At 39.3% G+C, this 19,560-nt stretch overlaps 1 protein-coding gene across 8 annotated transcripts in view; it reads right to left on the bottom strand.

The window, feature by feature from the left end:
• Positions 1-19,560, bottom strand: part of FN1 (fibronectin 1) — a 69,545-nt gene that overhangs the window by 4,145 nt on the left and 45,840 nt on the right. For 2 of the 8 annotated variants that reach the window (XM_022567625.3, XM_022567620.3), the window contains 16 exons: positions 17,719-17,988; positions 16,670-16,786; positions 15,834-15,998; positions 15,150-15,305; positions 14,369-14,482; positions 13,274-13,543; positions 11,922-12,109; positions 10,758-10,845; positions 9,723-9,899; positions 8,845-8,934; positions 8,423-8,602; positions 7,214-7,303; positions 5,787-6,253; positions 4,651-4,789; positions 2,267-2,431; positions 266-391 (listed from right to left, as the gene is read on the bottom strand). In XM_022567625.3, coding sequence (XP_022423333.1) covers positions 266-391; positions 2,267-2,431; positions 4,651-4,789; positions 5,787-6,253; positions 7,214-7,303; positions 8,423-8,602; positions 8,845-8,934; positions 9,723-9,899; positions 10,758-10,845; positions 11,922-12,109; positions 13,274-13,543; positions 14,369-14,482; positions 15,150-15,305; positions 15,834-15,998; positions 16,670-16,786; positions 17,719-17,988 — 2,802 coding nt within the window. The remainder of the gene's footprint in view (positions 1-265; positions 392-2,266; positions 2,432-4,650; positions 4,790-5,786; positions 6,254-7,213; positions 7,304-8,422; positions 8,603-8,844; positions 8,935-9,722; positions 9,900-10,757; positions 10,846-11,921; positions 12,110-13,273; positions 13,544-14,368; positions 14,483-15,149; positions 15,306-15,833; positions 15,999-16,669; positions 16,787-17,718; positions 17,989-19,560) is intronic. The other 6 variants (XM_089916399.1, XM_022567623.3, XM_030760483.2 and 3 more) reach the window with 3 other exon arrangements.

Genomic DNA, 19,560 nt, shown 5'->3' with positions numbered 1-19,560 from the left:
GTAAGCCTTTCTTGTTACATTTCACTGCAGATTATGGTCAAAATACTCAGGTCGGAAAAGTGCTAAAGTGCCCTATAACAACATTAAATTATGGCTCGTTTTTGAAGCTTGTCTCTGCTGTCCCAAATCAGAAGATTAACAAACCCACCGTTCACTCCTCAAGAAGACCTAAAGTCTCCAATCATTTCTGGGGATGAGAGTTACAGCTCAGTAATGAAGGTGGGAGCGCTCAAGAAGGCACTAAAAGTGATTTGTGGCAACGTACGGGGATCGCACTTGAATTCTCCTTTTCCATTTCCAAGACACGTGCAGCTCATCATCTGGCCACTTTCTCCCTGACGATCCCACTTCTCTCCAATCTTGTAGTTCACACCATTATCATGGCACCATTCTGGGGGGTGGGGAAGATCAGAGGCAAGGAGTTATTGGCATGTTCTGACTCACAAGATGGTGAGCGTACTGGGACATGTCACCAGATTTTCAAAGCCAGGTATCTGGAAGTGGCAAGGAAAGATGAAGGTCATGATCCCTCTGACAAACCACTTTTTTGGTTGGATTTGAAAATATTATCTTTACCACTTAACATTTTCTCAGATATTTTAAGATCCAGTCTATTCCATCATAATCATTTCACAAGAATAGTCAATGACCTTCATTTGAATTCTCCCTATTAAAGTTTAAAATTGGGAAGGCTAAAAATAGATAATAGATGAAAAGTCACTTTTGGATTTGCAGAGATCCTGGATACAAAGTTCAATTAACCAAAAAGCAAAGATCAGCTGGTTTCTACACACTACGACCTGTTTCTTGTAAATGGGAAAAGTGAAAGAATAAACCTATGTATCAAAACAAAAACAAAATGATAAATCAATGGTTATCATCCTACAAATAAGACTGGCTCTAAGGAATATCTAAGATTCACAGTTATATATCTTTAACTACCATACATAAAAGATGACTTTTTAATCTTCAAAGTTTATACTAAAACAAAACAAACTTTGGAAGTTTATATAATACACACAACTTCTATTTTGTCAACAAGTCAGTCATTCCTAAAACTTTAAAAAAGTTAGTCAATCATTATGACATCTAAGTGAAGAATATGTAAGTTGAGCCAAAGAATCACATAAATCAACTTACAGCTCTGCTCCCACAGTTGCGCCTAAGTACTTACATAGGTAATAAATATACAGACCTAAAAATAGCTCAGTTTCAGAAATTTAAAACCACCTAATTGATGCCAAATGTTAAAACTTCCAACTCCTAAACAGCATATGACACTTCTTTCTATTTTCAGATGGTCAAGCACAGTTGTCTGCATTGAAAACATTCGTTGTTTTTATATTTCAGTCTGAATTAAACCAATTCGTGTATACAAGTTAAGTACTCTTAAGATCTTTTAAAAATCATTATGTCATATTTCACCCAGTACAATTCCTGGTTATGTCTATAGGAGGCTTGTTATAAGGCATAATGATTAACACCTATGAAAATGAACCAATTTTCAATAATAATCACATCCTCTAAAAACAAAGCAGAACCGAAGGATTTAAAAATTCTAATACTAAACCTCAAAGCATGATAAGTCATTCCTAGGATTATTTTAACTAAAAAATAATTTTAAATAATAAAATCCTTTTATAATTTGAAAATCAAATATTTTTCAATTGAAGTTGATTCTTAATTATCTACAAATGGATTATCTGTACTCTCCACATTACTTGGCAAGATTCAAGCTACCCAATGTGTGTATGTGTATGTATGATATGAGTGTGTATGTGAGATATGAAAGAGTGTGTGTGTGTGTGGGTGTGAGTGTGTATATATACTATGATATGTGTATATTTGGTTTGTGTTGAAAGAGATAGAATATTTGTAAGTATAAATGTTCACCTCTGAGCTCACTCAACACTACAGATTAAAAGAGACTTGAGGTTCCGTTGTGTCTCTGATACCCTTCATTAGACCTGGCTCCAAAGAGTTTGACTTTATTCATTTAACAAAAAAATTTTTTAAATCATATTACCATCGCAAATTTATTTTTAATTAATAGTCATATTGAAATACAACCCTTGAGATGAAGCAATACTCAACAAGTAAAATTTCCCATCATTTTTATATGATGCAAAATGTTACTTTGAGTCAAGCAGTCTCTCCTCATTTGCTTCATGTTTGGAAGAGGTTGCATCTGCCAAACATGCTTCCTCCTTTGGCACATTGTGAGAATGCATGGAACTGCAAGAGGTGGACAAAGCAAGCTACTCACTAGATGAATCACATCTGAAATGACCACTGCCAAAGCCTAAGCACTGGCATGAGAGTTTAAAGCCAGATTCAGACAATCGCTCCCACTCCTCTCCAATGGCATAATGGGAAACCGTGTAGGGGTCGAAGCACGAGTCATCCGTGGGTTGGTTTAGGCCTTGGTCAACTACATGAAGAAAAGGAGAAAAAGGCAAAAAAAAAAAAAAAGAAAAGAAAAAGACATCTTATTATGGTTTTGGACCATAAGAAGAGAACTGAATTATTGTATATAATGACTTATTCGAAAACAAAAATCCCGGTAGCACTAAAAATCACTCATCTGTTCTATCAGTGCATCAACTGCTCTAATAAACAATGCTTAGATTTTGCTAGTGAACGCTTGCCACAAGCCTCTTAAAAGGAGCCCATCTTTCACTTTTGCCCTCAGTTCTAAAAAAAAAAATCATTTCTAGTAAATCTAGTCTATATAACATGGAACAGATCATGAGGCAATTAAGAACTTCAGTGGTATGCGAAGGCTGGAAATTCCTCTCCATCAGTACCTGAGTGACCCTAAGCTAGTTATTTAACATTTCTCTGCCTTATTTCCCTCCTCTGTAATGTGGGGATAAAAATAAAAATATCTCTACCTACTCAGGATCTTGTGAAGATTACGTGAGATCATGAATTCAAAGCACTGGCCTATTACCAACACTTAGAAAGTGCTCGCCAAATAAAGAATAATTATTAGAGGGCATCTTTTGCTTTTAATGCAAAAGGTGTCACAGTTTTATATACCATTAAAATGTGATCGCATTTATTTTATTGCATTTTTTTTGTATAATAGTGCAAAAAGCCTAGATTTTGTACAGTCTTTTCATAATGGTCAGACAGCTTTACTCTATCAATAAAACCAACTGTTCCAAATAAGAGAAAGCAATGGGATATCGATGGCTTAGAAATTAAGTAATGGAATCTCTTCATGTTGCCTAAGATCTGGTCTTTATGTTTTGGGAAAGCATATTTTAAAATAATCTATGCAAACAAAGCATGCTTCAAGTTATTCTCTAAAAATCAAGTTAACTTCTGTGACTTTGAATCCCACTGTGTATATTTCTTTTCACAGTGCAAAAATCAAAAGCTCAAAAGCAATAGATATTTGAAGTGTCTAATATTTTGAAAGGCATCACAGTGGAAGAAAATAGAGTTTTGTTGAAACTAAGATGTCTGAAATGTCTCAAAGCTGGGAGAACCTGGCTAGAATGCAGAATATTGCTGCTGGGAATAAGGAGTCGGAAAGAAAAATGGAAGGAACTTAAACTGCTATGACGGGTTTCAATAACCTTCCTAAAGATAGCCAGGAGTTAAAATTCCACCTGACCAAATTCCATCTGGAGATGGAATCTTTTTTTAAAAAATGATGTGGAAAAAGCACAAAGACCTTTGTGCTCTTGAAAATTCCTTTCACATGGCATTCTACTAGCAAAACCACACGAAGCAAAAAGTGTGCATTACCATGGATATATAACACAATAAGCACAAGATAATACCCCCCCCCCAAATAAACTGCTTAATTCACAGGCTTTTATACATGTGAAAGAACACAGTCACCTATCGAATGAGGAAGGAGGCTGAGGTTAAGTAACTGGCCCGAGGAATAAAGCCTGTCACTTGGCAGACAGAATTCAGCACTCCCTGCTGATGGGGAATGGAGAACCATCCAGTTGGAAAATTTGAGATTCATGATTTTGATTATTCCCTATCTCATGTTTCTTGGTGACTCTCCAGCTTCCTGGAGTTTGAAAAGCTGGGTGATACACTACTGGTTTAACGGAACTTTCCAGGTGCTACAAAGAGTCAATGACCATTTAACCTCATTGTGGTTTTAGGCCTATATAATCATGAAATAACATGGGAATAAAGGAGCTCTTTGGACAGAAATGGGCTATGTTGGTAGCATTTTACATCAGGACCAAAACCCAGCAGGCATTAATGTCGGCAGATAAGGAATTTCCTTTACAGGTAATCACTTTCAGTACTTAAAACTTATTCAGGAGGACAGCAACCTGGTAAGATGAAGAGGGTCTGGGAACAGAGATCAGGAGACTTGTGTCCTATATCAACCCAGATACTCCCTAGCCGGGACTCACAGTGTTGGACCAAACAATATTTGAAGTCCTTTCCAGGTCTATCATCATATCACTGTTTGAGACTCTATTTATGTATGTGTTTTACAAGATACTACGATACTCTGAGGGGAAAATAATTGAATTTAAAGTTGCTCAGTTACTTCATGGAATTATTTCCTCAAGTCAAAAGACAACAGCAAGAAAGGAACAGTCACTTGAAGAAGCATCTCTGGGGTAGTCCAGAACTTTTGCCCAAATAACCCCGATGTTCACATACCAGAATTGCCCACGGTAACTACTTGCTCCCGAACCTTGTGCCTCTTCTGGTCTTTTATTGCCTCCACTATGATGTTGTAGGTGGCCCCTCTGGTAAGACCCGTCAAGGTGGCACTAGCAGAAGTTCCAGGAACTCGGAACTGCAATTATTAGCACATCCAAAGTAGGGGAGAAAGCATTATAGTGAGGAATTGATATGACTTTCCCTATTCTCTTCTCAGTAACTCTTACTGTGTAAACAAAGCAAAGGGAGACAAAGATGAAGAGTGTAAAGGTCCCAACCAGAGAAGGAGAGAAATGGAGCTTGAGTGAGGGGCTATCGTTTCTACATGACAGATTCTCCTGCCAAAAATCTACCCTACATGCTCCACAGTTACCAGGAACCCTCACTAATTCTAGAGACAGCCTCCTCTTCATCCTGCTGTAGTTGCAGTCTGGGCAAGCCCACTGGCAGCCGTGGCCATGATGCCCCCTTCACATAAAACGTGGATGCTGTGCTATGTGGGATACACATTCATCCCACACAAGTGGCATCTGACCCCAACATGGGGTCCTTCAAACCCTTTGCCAAATCCTCAAACTCATGTTTCTAAGCTCATAAATCCTCCACAGTGTAGTCAGTTTTTCAAAGTCTGCCACTTTCTAAAAATAAGAAAACAGTGAACATTGATATCAGCAAGACAAATTAAAGCATAGAAGTTTTAGTCAGAGAATCAATCACTTATAGGCACAGTTTCAGCCGAATTCTTTCTCCTTTGACATATGGTAGATAATGGGATTCTTCAAGGACAAACCGTAACGATGGCATTTTAGCCCTTCCTGGACAAAAGTAAATTCAGGCAGAATCTCTCTCTCTTTTCTAAGATCATTCTTTGTCTATATTACCATGGAACCTCAAATGATCGATAATAATAGAAATGATTTTATTCTCTACTAAACGAAAGCTAATGACACTCTTTGGAACATCCCCTAAAGTACAGCCGTACTGAGATTAAAAAAGAAAATCAGGACTTAAGCAGGCCACCTTTCTAAGAGGTTCTATAAGTACGCCAGTGGACATCGGAGCTCTGGTCGCTTCAGTAGCCTAGCTTAGTTTTTTTCCCAGGCTGCCCAGAAGTAAAGAGAAACATGAATTACCTGCAAGGGTTCTTCATCAATGCCAACTGGATGACATGAAATGATATACTCAGAGCTTTCCTGGAATGGGGTCCATGAGATTGTTGTCTGAGAGAGAGCTTCTTGTCCTGTAGAAGCATTTGGATTGAGTCCCAGAACGTGAGGGTAGAGATGATGGTCTACGTCTCCCCTGGGGACAGGACCAATTTGGATCTCCTCATTTACATTCGGTGGATACGGTCTTGGCCTATGCCTTACGGGGCTGGCCATTGTGGGCGGTGTGGTTCGCCTAAAACCATGCTCCTCAAAGATCATTTGTTGCCCAAGACTGGGCTGCTGACCAGAAGTGCCAGGAAGCTGAATACCGTTTCCAGTGTCATACCCAGGGTTGGTGATGAAAGGGGTCTTTTGAACTGTGGAGGGAACATCCAGGATCTCTGGTCCATGAAGATTGGGGTGTGGAAGGGTTACCAGTTGGGGAAGCTCATCTAGCCAAGAGAGGTTAGAGCCAAAAAAAGCAAAGCGTGTTAAGCTCCCGGAAGTAGCCTCGGGAGCCGTTATCAGTTCAGGCAACAATGACTATTTTTCAATCAGATCAAAGCTCCTGGAAAATTAGCAGTTCTTAGGTCACAAAACACTTTTTTTCCAGAAAGAAATCTTTACGATTTTTCTCAAAGTTTTCTTTATAGTTTGGAACGAAAAAAGTGTTAGTATGAATTTATCATACACACAAAGCTTTGAACCGCTGAGCCCCATAGAAGCTGCCTCTGCTCAAATTAAGCCTAATGGAACTGAAATATGCAGCCTTTTTTCTCTTTTTCACTTGAGAATCATGTTATGAGGACTAGAATCCAGACTAATTATATCAGCATCTGAAGTATGAGAATTCCAGAGGTTTGGTGCAGTAGTTTTTCACAGTTTGAAATGCTAAGAACAGATTAAAATACACACATAAAATTTATTTAAAAATTCTCCTATCAGCATAAATAAAGCATTTTCTTCAAATTAAACTGAAATTGGATAAAAAAGGAAGACATTATTCAGTTTGAAGTTTTAGAAACCAAATAATGAATAAAGACAAATGAGAAAGATTTTTCCCTCCCCTGCCCCTTCTTATAAAAACATTTTTAACTTCAAAAGAATGTATAGAAGAACAGCAACGATCGCAGCTTGGTTTTTACATTTTAATATCCGGTTTGAAGTTTTTAAAGATGAATCAAAGGCTTTTATATTGACCGGCCAGGAAAGAAACAAAACAGTTCTGCAGATGGTTAGCTTATTCCTGCTATCAAAGAGCCCAGCATACACGCTATGCTGTTAGAGGAAAAAAAAAAGTTTCATGAGAAATGCATCGAAGCCTGGAGACTTTTGCCCTGCAAAATGAGTCATTCATAATTAGTTTTGTTTTGGCCATCTCCCTGTTAACCACCGAGGAAGGTGCTCTTTACCTGTCTTTTTCCTCCCGATCAGAGGCTCACTCTTCTGATTGTTCTTGAGGGCAATGACTTGGATTGTGTACTCGATTCCTGGTTCCAGACCTGATGGAAGGACAGATCATCACATTATGTCTGTGGGCTCAGCTAGTCAAATGAAAGTTGATCTCACCAGGAGATACTACTGGGAAGCAAGCATCCTCTCTCCAGCTGGCCACTGGCCTCGTGAAAGGCAAAACTGACTTCGTTTTGCTTCTGCAAACACTCAAATGCTCTGTATACAATAGCCACTTAGCAAATTAATTATCTTCCTGTCAAGTCTGACGCCTGAATAAGCACTTTACTTTTCCTGGGGATTCGGTTAACATGTGGTCTCATCTACCCTTCTGAATTCAAGAAAATCTATCAGCATTGTACACTGCCAGCGAAACACACACTTGGGAGAGATCAGTGCAGACTGTATACGTGAATCTACTCAGGCCTAACAAAAAGATGGCTCTCAGTGGCAGGATCAATGAAAAAGTTAGACTACAAAAAAGTGCTCTGCAGGAAAGAGTGACCACTCTTTGTGTGGTCCCTGTAGGAAGTATCCAATTCAACGCCTTCCATATCTGATTCTATTTTCCTGTCTCCAAAGTTTCTAAAGAAGCAGTGTCTCCTGGTACCTGTGTGTCCTATAGGATCTTTAAGTCTAGATGATAGCCTATATACACAGTTTACCGTATAATCTCTTGGACAAAAACAATACCAGAGGCCTATGATCTCTTACTCCCCATCCCAAGCACTCTCTCCAGGATGGATGACTGGGAATCACTTTGCCTCAAGACCTATCCTGTGAAGCCGGATAATGAGGGCCATGGCAGGTGGCAGTCTGGCAAATCCTGCAGACTTCTCATCCTTTAGGTTGCCGAGTGCAAGAACAGTATCAAAATTTGCTAGTTTGCTTTGAAAAATGTCTTTTTCTAGGAAGAACTGATAGCTGTCTGGCAACCATACAGCAGATAAAAAGATTCTAGCTATGCCATTATTGAAATTATTGCTTTGTTGTGAATTCTGAGATGTATCAAGCTTGACAGCTCCTCCATAGAGAATGCTTTTTGAAGTTGTCAGAAATGGGGCTTCTTGTTCTCATGGTACAGCACCAAAGACACAGTTGGAGTCTGCTAAGCACTTTGTGTGTCCTAGAGAGTAAAGAGGAAGACGGCAGCATGGAAGCAGCAATACCAGTAATAGTAGCTTCTGTGACACCAGGGCGGGGCCGAGGGACCACTTCTCTGGGAGGGGACCCGGGCTTCTCATACTTGATGATGTAACCAGTAATCCTGGCACGAGGTGGCTGCCATGATAACAGCAGGGAGTTGGGTGTGGTGGCCAGGAAATGCAGGTTGGATGGTGCATCAATGGCTAAAAGAAAACAAAGTTACATCTCTTTAAGGAAATGAATAACCAAGAAAATTATTCCCACATTCTTTTCCCAGCCCTTAAAAAGAGACTTGAGAGAATCTGAGAGCTCTGTAAACAGTAAAAATGATTCACTGTGATCTGGAATACAAAAGTATCAGCCTCATTTTTGTTGCTCAAGTTCACGTGACTGATCACACAAACATATAAGTCAGTGGCATTTCTTCAGTAGAAAGTGTAGTTACCAGTGGAGGCGTCGATGACCACAGGGGAGCTCCGGGCATTGTCATTCAAGGTGTACAAGTGGATCTTGTAGTCAGTGCCGGGTTGTAAACCTGAGATTGGTGAAGAGATGATTTTTATCTGATCTTCATTTACTAGGAAAATTTTCAAGCTCATCTGCAATTTTCATGGTTCCTCCTATCATTGCGTGTTTATACAGACCACGGAAGTGGTTCACATTTGAAAAATAAATTAGAGCATGGTATGGGTGTTAACTGCTCACGAGAAGGACATCTCAAAAGAAAGGCACAGATGCACAAAAAGACACTGGCTAAAATAAATTTTAAAATCCCAAAATGCTGTTAGAAGTGACTATCTTGGTGATAGGGGTGAGCACCTACTGACTGTGTTTTATCAGATGGTCACTGGTTGGGAACTGGAATCAGAATTTTCAATCTCAAAAAGACCTAAATTGACCCAGATATTGAACATTCTCTGACAACAACTTTGATCTCTATGAAGTAGTGTCGTTTGCTTTTTCAAATTTAATTCTGCTTTATAATCTACATGAATGTTAAGAAGTAGACACTATCACTGAGTTTCTTTTGGCTCTCAAGCATTATGTATATATATTTTTTTCCCATAAGAGAGGGTTCATTGATGAAAGATCTCTGATGAATGGGACTTAGGCCATTCCTCTGGCAAACATTAGACAAAACCAGGCGTTCACAGGACAAAATGTTTTGATCATGGGATGAAAATACGTTGTAAAAAATAGAGCTGGGTTATCATAAAACACTGAAGATAAATTTAATCAGTGTAAGTGGTAGAAAGGCTAATAAGCTAATTTATGTTGTGAATGGCAGTTATCAAATGCGGTCAGTAGAGTGAGCTCCTGGACCTGTGATGGTGTAGCTTCTGACATCTGGCTTGATGGTTCTCTGAATCGGAGTCTGGCCGTTGGCGGGGATGGCATCGACTTGGAAGCCGGTGATCGTCTCAGTCTTGGTTCTCCAGCTAATGGTGATGGCGGTCTCAGTAGCATCTGTCACACGGGCCCTTCTTGGAGGGCTGACATCTGCACAGGATGACAGCCAGAGATTAGTGCCTGGCTGGCTCATATAGGTAAGGTTTCGATATTTTAAAACGTTTCTTTATTCTATACAAATACATCAATTTCTACACATGACTAATAATGTATAGATTTTTCTCCTGCAGTATCCAGAGAGAAAAAGCAGACAGTAATTAGGAAACATGAAAATATTCACCTTGTGTACTATTTTTTTTAAGAACTGAAAAGCTTTGCAAGTACTGTCAGTGGTTCCCAAGGCTGGCTTTCTATATCTACAAATACCTCAGTGAGTGTTAAAATTATTGTTATTATAATATAAAATATGTGTAATAATATAAGGAAGGTATATATATAATAATGTATTGCTAGTATTTTCTCATTCCTATATAGATTCATAATTTTTCTCAACAGGTGCAACGCCAGCCCTATTTCATAGATGAGAAGACTTTGACACTTTACGTGATTTCTGAGAAAGAATAACTGTGGGTTATTGATATGGCAGAAAACTAGAACCCGGGCCCAGTATTGTCCAACCCTTACTGCACTGTTAGATCCAACAGAAGCCAACGCGTCCTCCTCAAACTTAACTCTATGAAAACAAATTCTAACCAGTAGAACATAACCTAGGTGTTATTCTTAGTTCACTGCACCAACTCCAGCACATCATGAAGTGATTGCATGTACGCGCCAGTAGACCACTTTCTGGAGAGGCACAGGAGGCAACAGTAGTAACTGGGAAAGCAAATCTATTTCCAAACTGGGAATCACTCCATTGTTCACTTAGTGATCTAGAAAGGCATTTGCCATTCTTTAATTTTTGTTTATCCAGAACGTTTTTTGACACTAAAAAGTTTGATTACTCACTCTCCAGAGTCGTGACGACTCCCTGAGCTGGTCTGCTTGTCAAAGTGTCCTTTAGAGCATAGACGCTCACTTCATATTTAGTGGCCACCTAGAAAGAAGGGCGCAGTAAGCTTCAGCAATGTGATCTGAAGCCCAGGAATTTTCACTCCAGCGTTAGAAAAAATGCAATGGTTAGAAAAGAAAAAGTAAGCTAGCCAAACCCGCAGAACTGTAAGTTCCTATATTAATTTCCTTCCTACACTGACAACATATTCAATTACATGAATTAAAAAATGCACCTGGGGTTGAGCCCAAGTAAGCCATAACTTACATATTTATGCTAAGCTGGTACAAAATGAGGAAAATGGTAGTAGCCTGTTTTTCTCTTTGATGATCTGACAGGTGCAAATCATGAATTTTTCTGATCATAGAGAGGCAAAGAGAATAGTCTATCTCTGAACCCTCTTTCTGTAGTTTCTCCTGGAATTGGCCTTATGTTAAGAAGTAGAACAACTTCCTAGGTTCCTGGCTAGCTTTCTGCATGCACATCTAGAAGGATTAAAGATGACTTAAAGAAGGTAGGATCAGGCTGGGTTGGTAAAAACCGGAGAATATTCCTTGCAAAGGTAACAGGACTGAGAAAAAGCATAACTAAAGTAGATTTATGCATTCAGCCTATGGATATATAAATTGCCCCCACTTCACACACAATACAACGTTTTAAAATAAACAGAATACACTTAAAGAGCTATGCAACAGGGCTTCCCTGGTGGCGCAGTGGTTGAGAGTCTGCCTGCCGATGCAGGGGACACGGGTTCGTGCCCCGGTCCGGGAAGATCCCACAACCGTGGAGCGGCTAGGACCGTGAGCCATGGCCGCTGAGCCTGCGCGTCCGGAGCCTGTGCTCCGCAACGGGAGAGGCCACAACAGTGAGAGGCCTGCGTACCGCAAAAAAAAAAAAAAAAAAAAAAAAAGAGCTATGCAACATCCAATGCTGCTCATAAAATTCTGTCCCTGATAGCTTAGGTCAACACAAAGTAATTCTACTTGATACAAAATTATGCTAAATTTAATTTGACGGCAGAGGCAAAGAACACAGATTTATTATATTATATTTCCGCCACCTTCAACTGTGTAAGAAATGACCTACTTCTTTAGTCCAATGAGAAAAAGGACACTTCTTACCATGAGTCCTGATACCACCACAGATGAGCTATCGGGAGCAAGGTTGATTTCTTTCATTGGTCCGGTCTTCTCCTTAGGGGTCACTCGCACTCGATATCCAGTGAGCTGAACATTGGGTGCCGTCCACTGGGCGGCCAGGCTGGTTGGTGAAACTTGAGTGAACTTCAGGTTGGTTGGTGCAGGAATGGCTGTCAGGATGGTCATTGGTTAGAGGTTATCTTACAGTAAATGGGGAAAGGGGGAAAATAAAGTGAATTCCGAGAAGTAGATAGGTTGTACTTCTTTGGTTGGGTGGGTACCCTAGTCAAGCAAAGATTCAGTACAAGAAAGGACAAAAGGGGGTGCAAAATGAAGAAAATGTTTGCTGAAAAATATGTGTTTTTTATCCAGCAATGCTCAGAATCACTGGAAGCACTTGGGTAAATGCCAAAACTCTGAGACTTAAGGTTTTAGCAGTTGGTTTTTTTGCTTTCCCTTAATAAAGTCAAATTGGCTTATTGGCCACTAGGATTGATCTTTCCATTTCTATGGAAAGATGAGCAGTAGCCCCTTTCTGACAGAAATTATCTTTGTATGGAAAACCATCTCACAGAGTATTTCATCCCTCCAAAGACAGAATTATGATTTTATTCTCTTTGTTTGGACCTCATGGAAGATATCACTGCTAAATTTGAAGTATTCTCTGTGGTGCAGCAGCAGAAGAAAATTGGCTCACAACAGAAGCAGAAAAGAGAAGCAAAGAGCAATAATACGGATTGTCACCTCCAGGGTTTATGTTGTCACGAGGAGACATCTTTAGCATTCCACTCTGCTTTAGAAATAAAGCATGAGAGTTTAAAGAAGGTGGAAAGCACTTGCCCTATCAACTGTTTCCTATGTGTCTGATTCTCAATCCTTTTAGCAAATTATACACCTAGCACATGATCTCTAACCAGAGAAGGAAGGTCTTACCCACGTGTTCTCAGAATCCTGCTGCTATGAAATGGCCCAGTTTGGGTTCCTTAGGATGCCAAATTTCTTTCCTTTATATACAATGAGCATAAGTAACCACAGAGAGTCAAGGCTTAGGAAATAATCCACAATTTTCATGTTCTCTTCAAATGTCTCGCTTTATAACCTTGTTTGTAAACCAAGCTACTCCAAAATTTCCTTTCATTAGACTTTATGTAAACGTCACCTACATTTTATTGCTTATTACTATTCTTCTTTGAAGAGGGTCTTTCCTAATAGACAGGTGGATTTTGGGGGTACCCACTTGCACGGGAATCGATAGCCTGATAAAGTATAATGCATTCAGCAGGGCATAAAGCCGCTGCTCCCATGAGCACCCAGCAGTGCAATTAACGATATACCTGTGGACTGGGTTCCAATCAGGGGCTGGCTCTCCATATCATCGTGCAAGGCAACCACACTGACTGTGTACTCAGAACCCGGCCTGAGGCCTTGCAGCTCTGCAGTCTCTTCTTCACCATCAGGTGCAGGGAATAGCTCATGGATTCCATCCTCAGGGCTCGAGTAGGTCACCCTGTACCTGGAAACTTGCCCCTGTGGGCTTTCCCAAGCAATTTTGATGGAATCGACATCCACATCAGTGAATGCCAGTCCTTTAGGGCGATCAATGTCTGTTAGGCAAATTAATGGTAAGAGGTTATGTGAAAAGCAAGTTGCGAAACAAGCATTTTTATAACATGCAAAGCAGTTCTGCAGATACCATTTTTCTTTGATGAATTAAATTCCAATTAACCCACTATTAAATGGAAAATTACTTGATCCTTGCTTAAGGTTTTTTGGTTCAGAAAATATTTAATGTCGCATCACTTATTAAAACATAGGTGTACATGAGATGCGGAGATACCCTGCAAAATGCCCCCAAATGAGGATTTATTTATATTCATTTTAAGATATTCTACCAAGATTTGTTTTTGCAATGTGATGTTAGTCTCACAGACCTGGATTTTTTATACCTTGGAAATGGCAAAGTTGATTTTCAATGTTAGATTCAGATTGTTATATTCTTTCTTTAACTCTCCCCCTCCCTCCCCATTGAATATTGTAATGTATGTATATTTAATATAAATATAATATTTACATTAAACGTTGGTCCAGCCACAGTCTGGTCCAGCCACAAATGCTCGAAACATAATAGTTTCATGAGGCACACTTCAATCAACTTTACCATCCAGTTGTAGAAAAGAAGGTGCTAGCAAAATATTTTGTAGATTTGCTATAGGCTAATAAGATTTTGCTGAGGCGATTTGAGCAGGAGAAATTCAAAGCACAGCAACTAACTATGGTAGTTCCACAACTTCTCTCCCTATATGTTCATTCCTTGGCACTGAGAAGGAAAAATGTTTGCAAAGAGCTCAGCTCAAGATACAAACTAGGTATCCAGACACCTAAGCACAAAATTTGACTTTGAACATGGAAAACAGGCACTGGTTACATACTGGTTACTGCTGTCTGAACCAGAGGCTGACTCTCTCCGTTTCGATTCTGAGCGTAGACACTAACCACATACTCCACTGTGGGCTGCAAGCCTTCAATTGTCATTTCCGTTTGATCTGCAAAGGGAGTGAAAAGAAAAGGCAGCATCTATGTCATTCACTATGACAACCAAGTGACTTTCAGAGTTCGGGAGTAAATGCGTGGTGGCCTGGAATTTTCATTTGCATAATTAGCATGAAAATATGGAGGAGTCACACATGGATTTCCTCTTGGACAGACACGTGCATTGCTAATACAAATTACCATACTGGAGTGAAGCCACACTAAAGGATAAGCTCTAAAATTGAATATGATGCCACCAACGATGAATGATGTTGCTCTTGAGAACACGAAAATTAACTGGACTTTAAAATATTGCCGTAGAATCCTAATTTCACAATTATTTTATATGAAAACGAAACCAAGAGCTAAAAGAATCTTTAAAAGTCAGTTAGGCCCTCTCTGTCTTCTTAGTGTGCATGATAAACAAAACCACAAAGATGAACCTAATAATTCAAGATGTCCACACCGTCAAACACTACTACACATGTAAAAACAGAAATGCACTCATCCTAAAAATTCTACCGTGGAGGGAGCTGTTAACAGCCTTGAGCGCCGAATTCGCAAACGGGGAAACTCTGACACGTGATACAAAACTGTATAGTACTCAGAGCCAGGTAGTCATTTATTTAAAAAAGCATACTCTGTTTATCCTGATGTATGTGAGGTGCTGGCTATTCTTACCTGGACCTGCAGTCATTGTTTTCGATGGTCCTGGGCCATTTTTAGGAGTAGTGGTCACCCTGTAACCGGTAACAGGGGAACTTGAAGGCAGCCACCTGACACTAATGCTGTTGTCCTGGACATCAGTCACTTGCATCTGGGATGGTTTGTCAATTTCTACAAATAAAAACCAGGAGAAACCAATGAAGCCCCCGTCCATGGGGACAAGACTAGACAAGTCCTCATCTCCAGTTCTGATACAGATAGAATAATCTCTTACTACTATTAATGACCCCCAGGTGTTTCTTTTGCAGAAACACAGAGAATTTCGGGAGGTGGTGCCTGCATCTTGATACTACTGCCTATTTTCAAGATGGCTGCTTCATTCACAAAGAAACTACATTTCCTGTAGATGTTTGCCTCCTTACCTTATTAGCTCATCTATTCATTCATTAACAAATATTTACTGAACATCCTCTGTCCCTGTCTCTATTATAGGCTCATGGAATACATCCATCAACAAAACAGACAAAAATCCTTGCCCTTGGGGTGCTTCCTTGTATATCTGGCTCAAAACTCTGTAGCTGTTGCTTCATCTCATTAAAAAAGAAAATCAATTCCACAATGAAGAAAATACTTTGGGAGAACATAGTAAAAGCTATCTGAGTAAATGAGCCTGTGTCATCCCAGAAGACGAGTCAGTACCTGTTCGGTAATCAATGGAAATGGGCTTGCTGCTTGCCGGGCTGTCCCCACGGCCAGTGACAGCATAAACAGTGATGGTGTAGTCTGCTCCAGGTTTAAGACCACTGATGGTAGCCGTAGACTTGCTCCCAGGCACAGTGAACTCCTGGACAGGGCTATTTCCTCCTGTTTGAAAAGGGATGAATTTAAAGTGTGAGGGGCTGAGAGACACTTAGGGATTGCTGAGTAACTGAATTAACGTATTGAGAGCAGCTTGTAAGTTACATATTTGCTTATTCCCTTTAAAAAAGTGCTATTAAATAGGGCCTGAACAGAAAGGTCTATTTATTTATGCATGTAGTAAGCCTTGATGAGTGTGTAAAAATTGAGAGAAAATTGCAGTTCATGATATTTTAACATTCCAGCTTTAACGTGTGGTAGATTAAAATTAGAAAGGGAGAGAAGGTAGTCCTCAACCCAAGGTTGCATATATTGTGGTCTTTTTTCAAGATCTTAATGGAATACATTCATGTTAAGTAAAATTTTGAAAATATAGGAAAGGAAAAGGAAGATAAATAAATATCACTTATCATTTCACCACTGATAATATACTTGTGAATTTAAAATCCTTCTTCCTCAGCTCTGTTGTTCCCCTCTAGTATTACACAAACAACTTTTTATCTTGATTTTGCCACCAGTTATGTCATACATATTTCCCACATACTCTTAGAAAGAAGTCAAGGCTCCAGCGAATGGACTTGTCAAAGCTTCTTTAATTATGTATCCATTGCTGGGCTTTCGTGTTACCCATGACAGAATACTCCATCAGAGCGTGAAGTAGCACTTCACTAACGCACCTGTTTCTCCATAGGTGATCCTGTAATATCTCACTGTAACGGCCGGAGCATCCCAGCTGATCAACAGGCTAGTGGGGGTTGCAGCAATGACTTCCAGGTCCCTTGGAACATCAGAAACTAGAAAAACATGGGGAAGTTTTCACATCCATAACTTTCAAAGGATGCCCAGATCCACCTTTTGCTCATTTTCCGGATCACTGCCTTTAGGATTCCTTCATATAATAATGTAAGTACTACTCAAAATTAGCAAAATTAAAAATTATGAACAATGCAAGTAAGGGGTGAAGGAGACAATTCAAATCGTGGTGAGATGATTAGTTCAAGTGTATTGGAGAATTTTCCCCTCAACTTCTTATTTAAAAAAATTTTAAAACCACGTAAAAGTGATAAAAATTATATAATGGACACCCATACTCCCTTCCCTTAGGGAAGTTGCCACATTTCCTTGTCTCTCTCTATCTTTCTGTTAATCCACTTGAGACTAAAGTACAGATATGATGATACTTCTCCCCTAAGTACTTAAGCATCTATCTTATAAGAACAAGTACACGATTATATTAAAATAATTTTTAAGAGAACTTTGAAATAGAGTGTTTTCTACATTTTGAATAAAACTTCAGTTCTTAGAAATGCATAAGTACCCAACTCCGGTGGGAAATTTCTTGAGATAAAGAAATTATCTTCTTTAATATATTCTCATAACCATGATCTATTTTTTTAAGAGATGATGACTCAGGGACATCCCTGGTGGTCCAGTGGCTAAGACTCTGCACTCCCAATGTGGGGGACCCAGCTTCGACCCCTGGTAAGGGAACTAGATCCTGCATGCATGCCGCAACTGAGTCTGCATGCCGCAACTAAAAGATCCCACATGCCGCAATGAAGATCCCATGTGCCGCAGCTAAGACCCAGCACAATCAAAATAATTAATTTAAAAAAAAAAAAAGAGAGAGAGATGATGACTCAGACAACACAAAGCTATGTCACGGAAGCTATCACCTGCATAGGAAAGTCCTCTGAGTTTCTTTGCAGACCAGAAAACAAGTTACCTGTTGTTTGCTGGCCAACCAAGGAAGGGCTTTCCTCTTTGCCATTAAGAGCGACAATGGTGACCACATAATCTGTGCCCGGATTGAGATTGGTGAGTGTGATGGAATTCCGAGAGGGGGGCACTCGATCCTCCCGAGGTCTTCCACCCATGTGCTCAGGATGATGGCGGATCTTGTAGCCAGTGATGGTAGCTCGAGGAGCAATCCAATGGACAGTGAAAGAGTTGGCAGTGATATCAGAAAAGTCAATGCCAGTTGGGGAATCGAGACCTGTTTTTCCCACCCAGGGGAGGAAGAGATAAAAAGGAAAAAAAAGACACCACCAACTTAGGAAGTGAGGAAGAATGTAAGGGAAAGTAATATACATCCAGTGTTTCCATCCTTTTCCACTAACACAGTGAATTGCCATGAACCTCAGGTTATGATACACTGATTCTAAGCCACAGATAAATTTCAAAATCATAAACTGACGCTGTTCAAAATGTCCAAAAGCATTCTTTTCTTTTTTCTTTTGCTAAGTAATCCAAGTGATTTCCGCATCACATTTGAAGACAGGTGTGTGAGATATTCTGGGAAATGATATTTTCAAAGGCTTCAGTGTTCAAGTATTCTATTCTATTTCTACCTTATAAAGTAAGGCAAGATCTGCCCACTCTCAGGTTAAGTGTTTGGCTCTTAAAGAAGCTTTCTACACTCAAGAGGGAACTGCTATGTCAACAGGGTGGTAAGAATGCCAAACAAAAAACTTTCTAAAATGAAAATAAGACATCATCCTGGACAAATTACAATGCAAGTAATTCCTCATGAATTGAGAATTTTTAGTGCATTGCAGAAAAATTAACAAAAATTTAGAGTTGATCTCAATTCAAATCACTTAACCGCTCGGGGACTTCCAGCAACTTTCATTTTTGTTATAACATTTACTTACTCTATTCAATAATATACTCAAACCAAATTGAGATACCACAGCTTCTTTTTGGAAGCAAGTGGACTACAAGAAATAAATAAATGGCTATATTAAATTACACTTTTTTGAAAGGAAAAAATTAATAGAAGCACTCATATTTAAGAAGGGACATAATATTATGGGATTCTATTCACCTTCTTTTTATAGTAAATGAATATTTCATCAAGTAGAAAAAAGAGATAAACTCGTTGGCTTAGTAAAGAGGGAAAATACTTAGATGACAATGACAGTGTTGGGTCAGCCATTAGACAGATCTGCCTAATGAGAAGGGATTTCACCACCTCTCAGTAATAGAGATTATGAGATATTATTCTTGGGAGATTTTTTTTAAAAAGATAGACAACAAAGTTTCTGGACTAATTTCAGTCCTCCCTGGAAGCAGAGAGTATAATCTTAGTGATTGGAAGTCAGTGTAATAGTTGAATAAGGTGTCTTAATTTCTTTTAATCTATCAATACTTTTTTAATTGAAGCATAGTTGATTTACAATGTTGTGTTAATTTCTGCTGTACAGCAAAGTGACTCAGTTATACATATATATACATTCTCTTTTTTTATATTCTTTTCCATTATGGTTTTTCATAGGTTATTGAATATTCCCTGTGCTATACAGTAGGACCTTATTGTTCATCCATCCTATATGTAATAGTTTGCATCTGCTAATCCCAAACTCCCAGTCCTTTCCTCCCCACCCTCCTCCCCCATGGCAACCACAAATCTGTTCTCTATGTCTGTTAAGTCTGTTTTTGTTTCGTAGATATGTTCATTTGTGTCATATTTTAGATTCCACATATGTGATATCATATGGTATTTGTCTTTCTTTTTCTGAGTTACTTCACTTAGTATGATAATCTCTAGGTCCATCCATGTTGCTGC

This window comes from Delphinapterus leucas, chromosome 8, assembly GCF_059928025.1.
Source record: "Delphinapterus leucas isolate spDelLeu-1000000601 "Yukka" chromosome 8, BTC_Dleu_Yukka2, whole genome shotgun sequence".
NCBI lineage: Eukaryota > Metazoa > Chordata > Mammalia > Artiodactyla > Monodontidae > Delphinapterus > Delphinapterus leucas.
The sequence above is the reverse complement of the archived record's forward strand: the minus strand, read 5'-3'. Positions and strand labels throughout refer to the sequence as shown.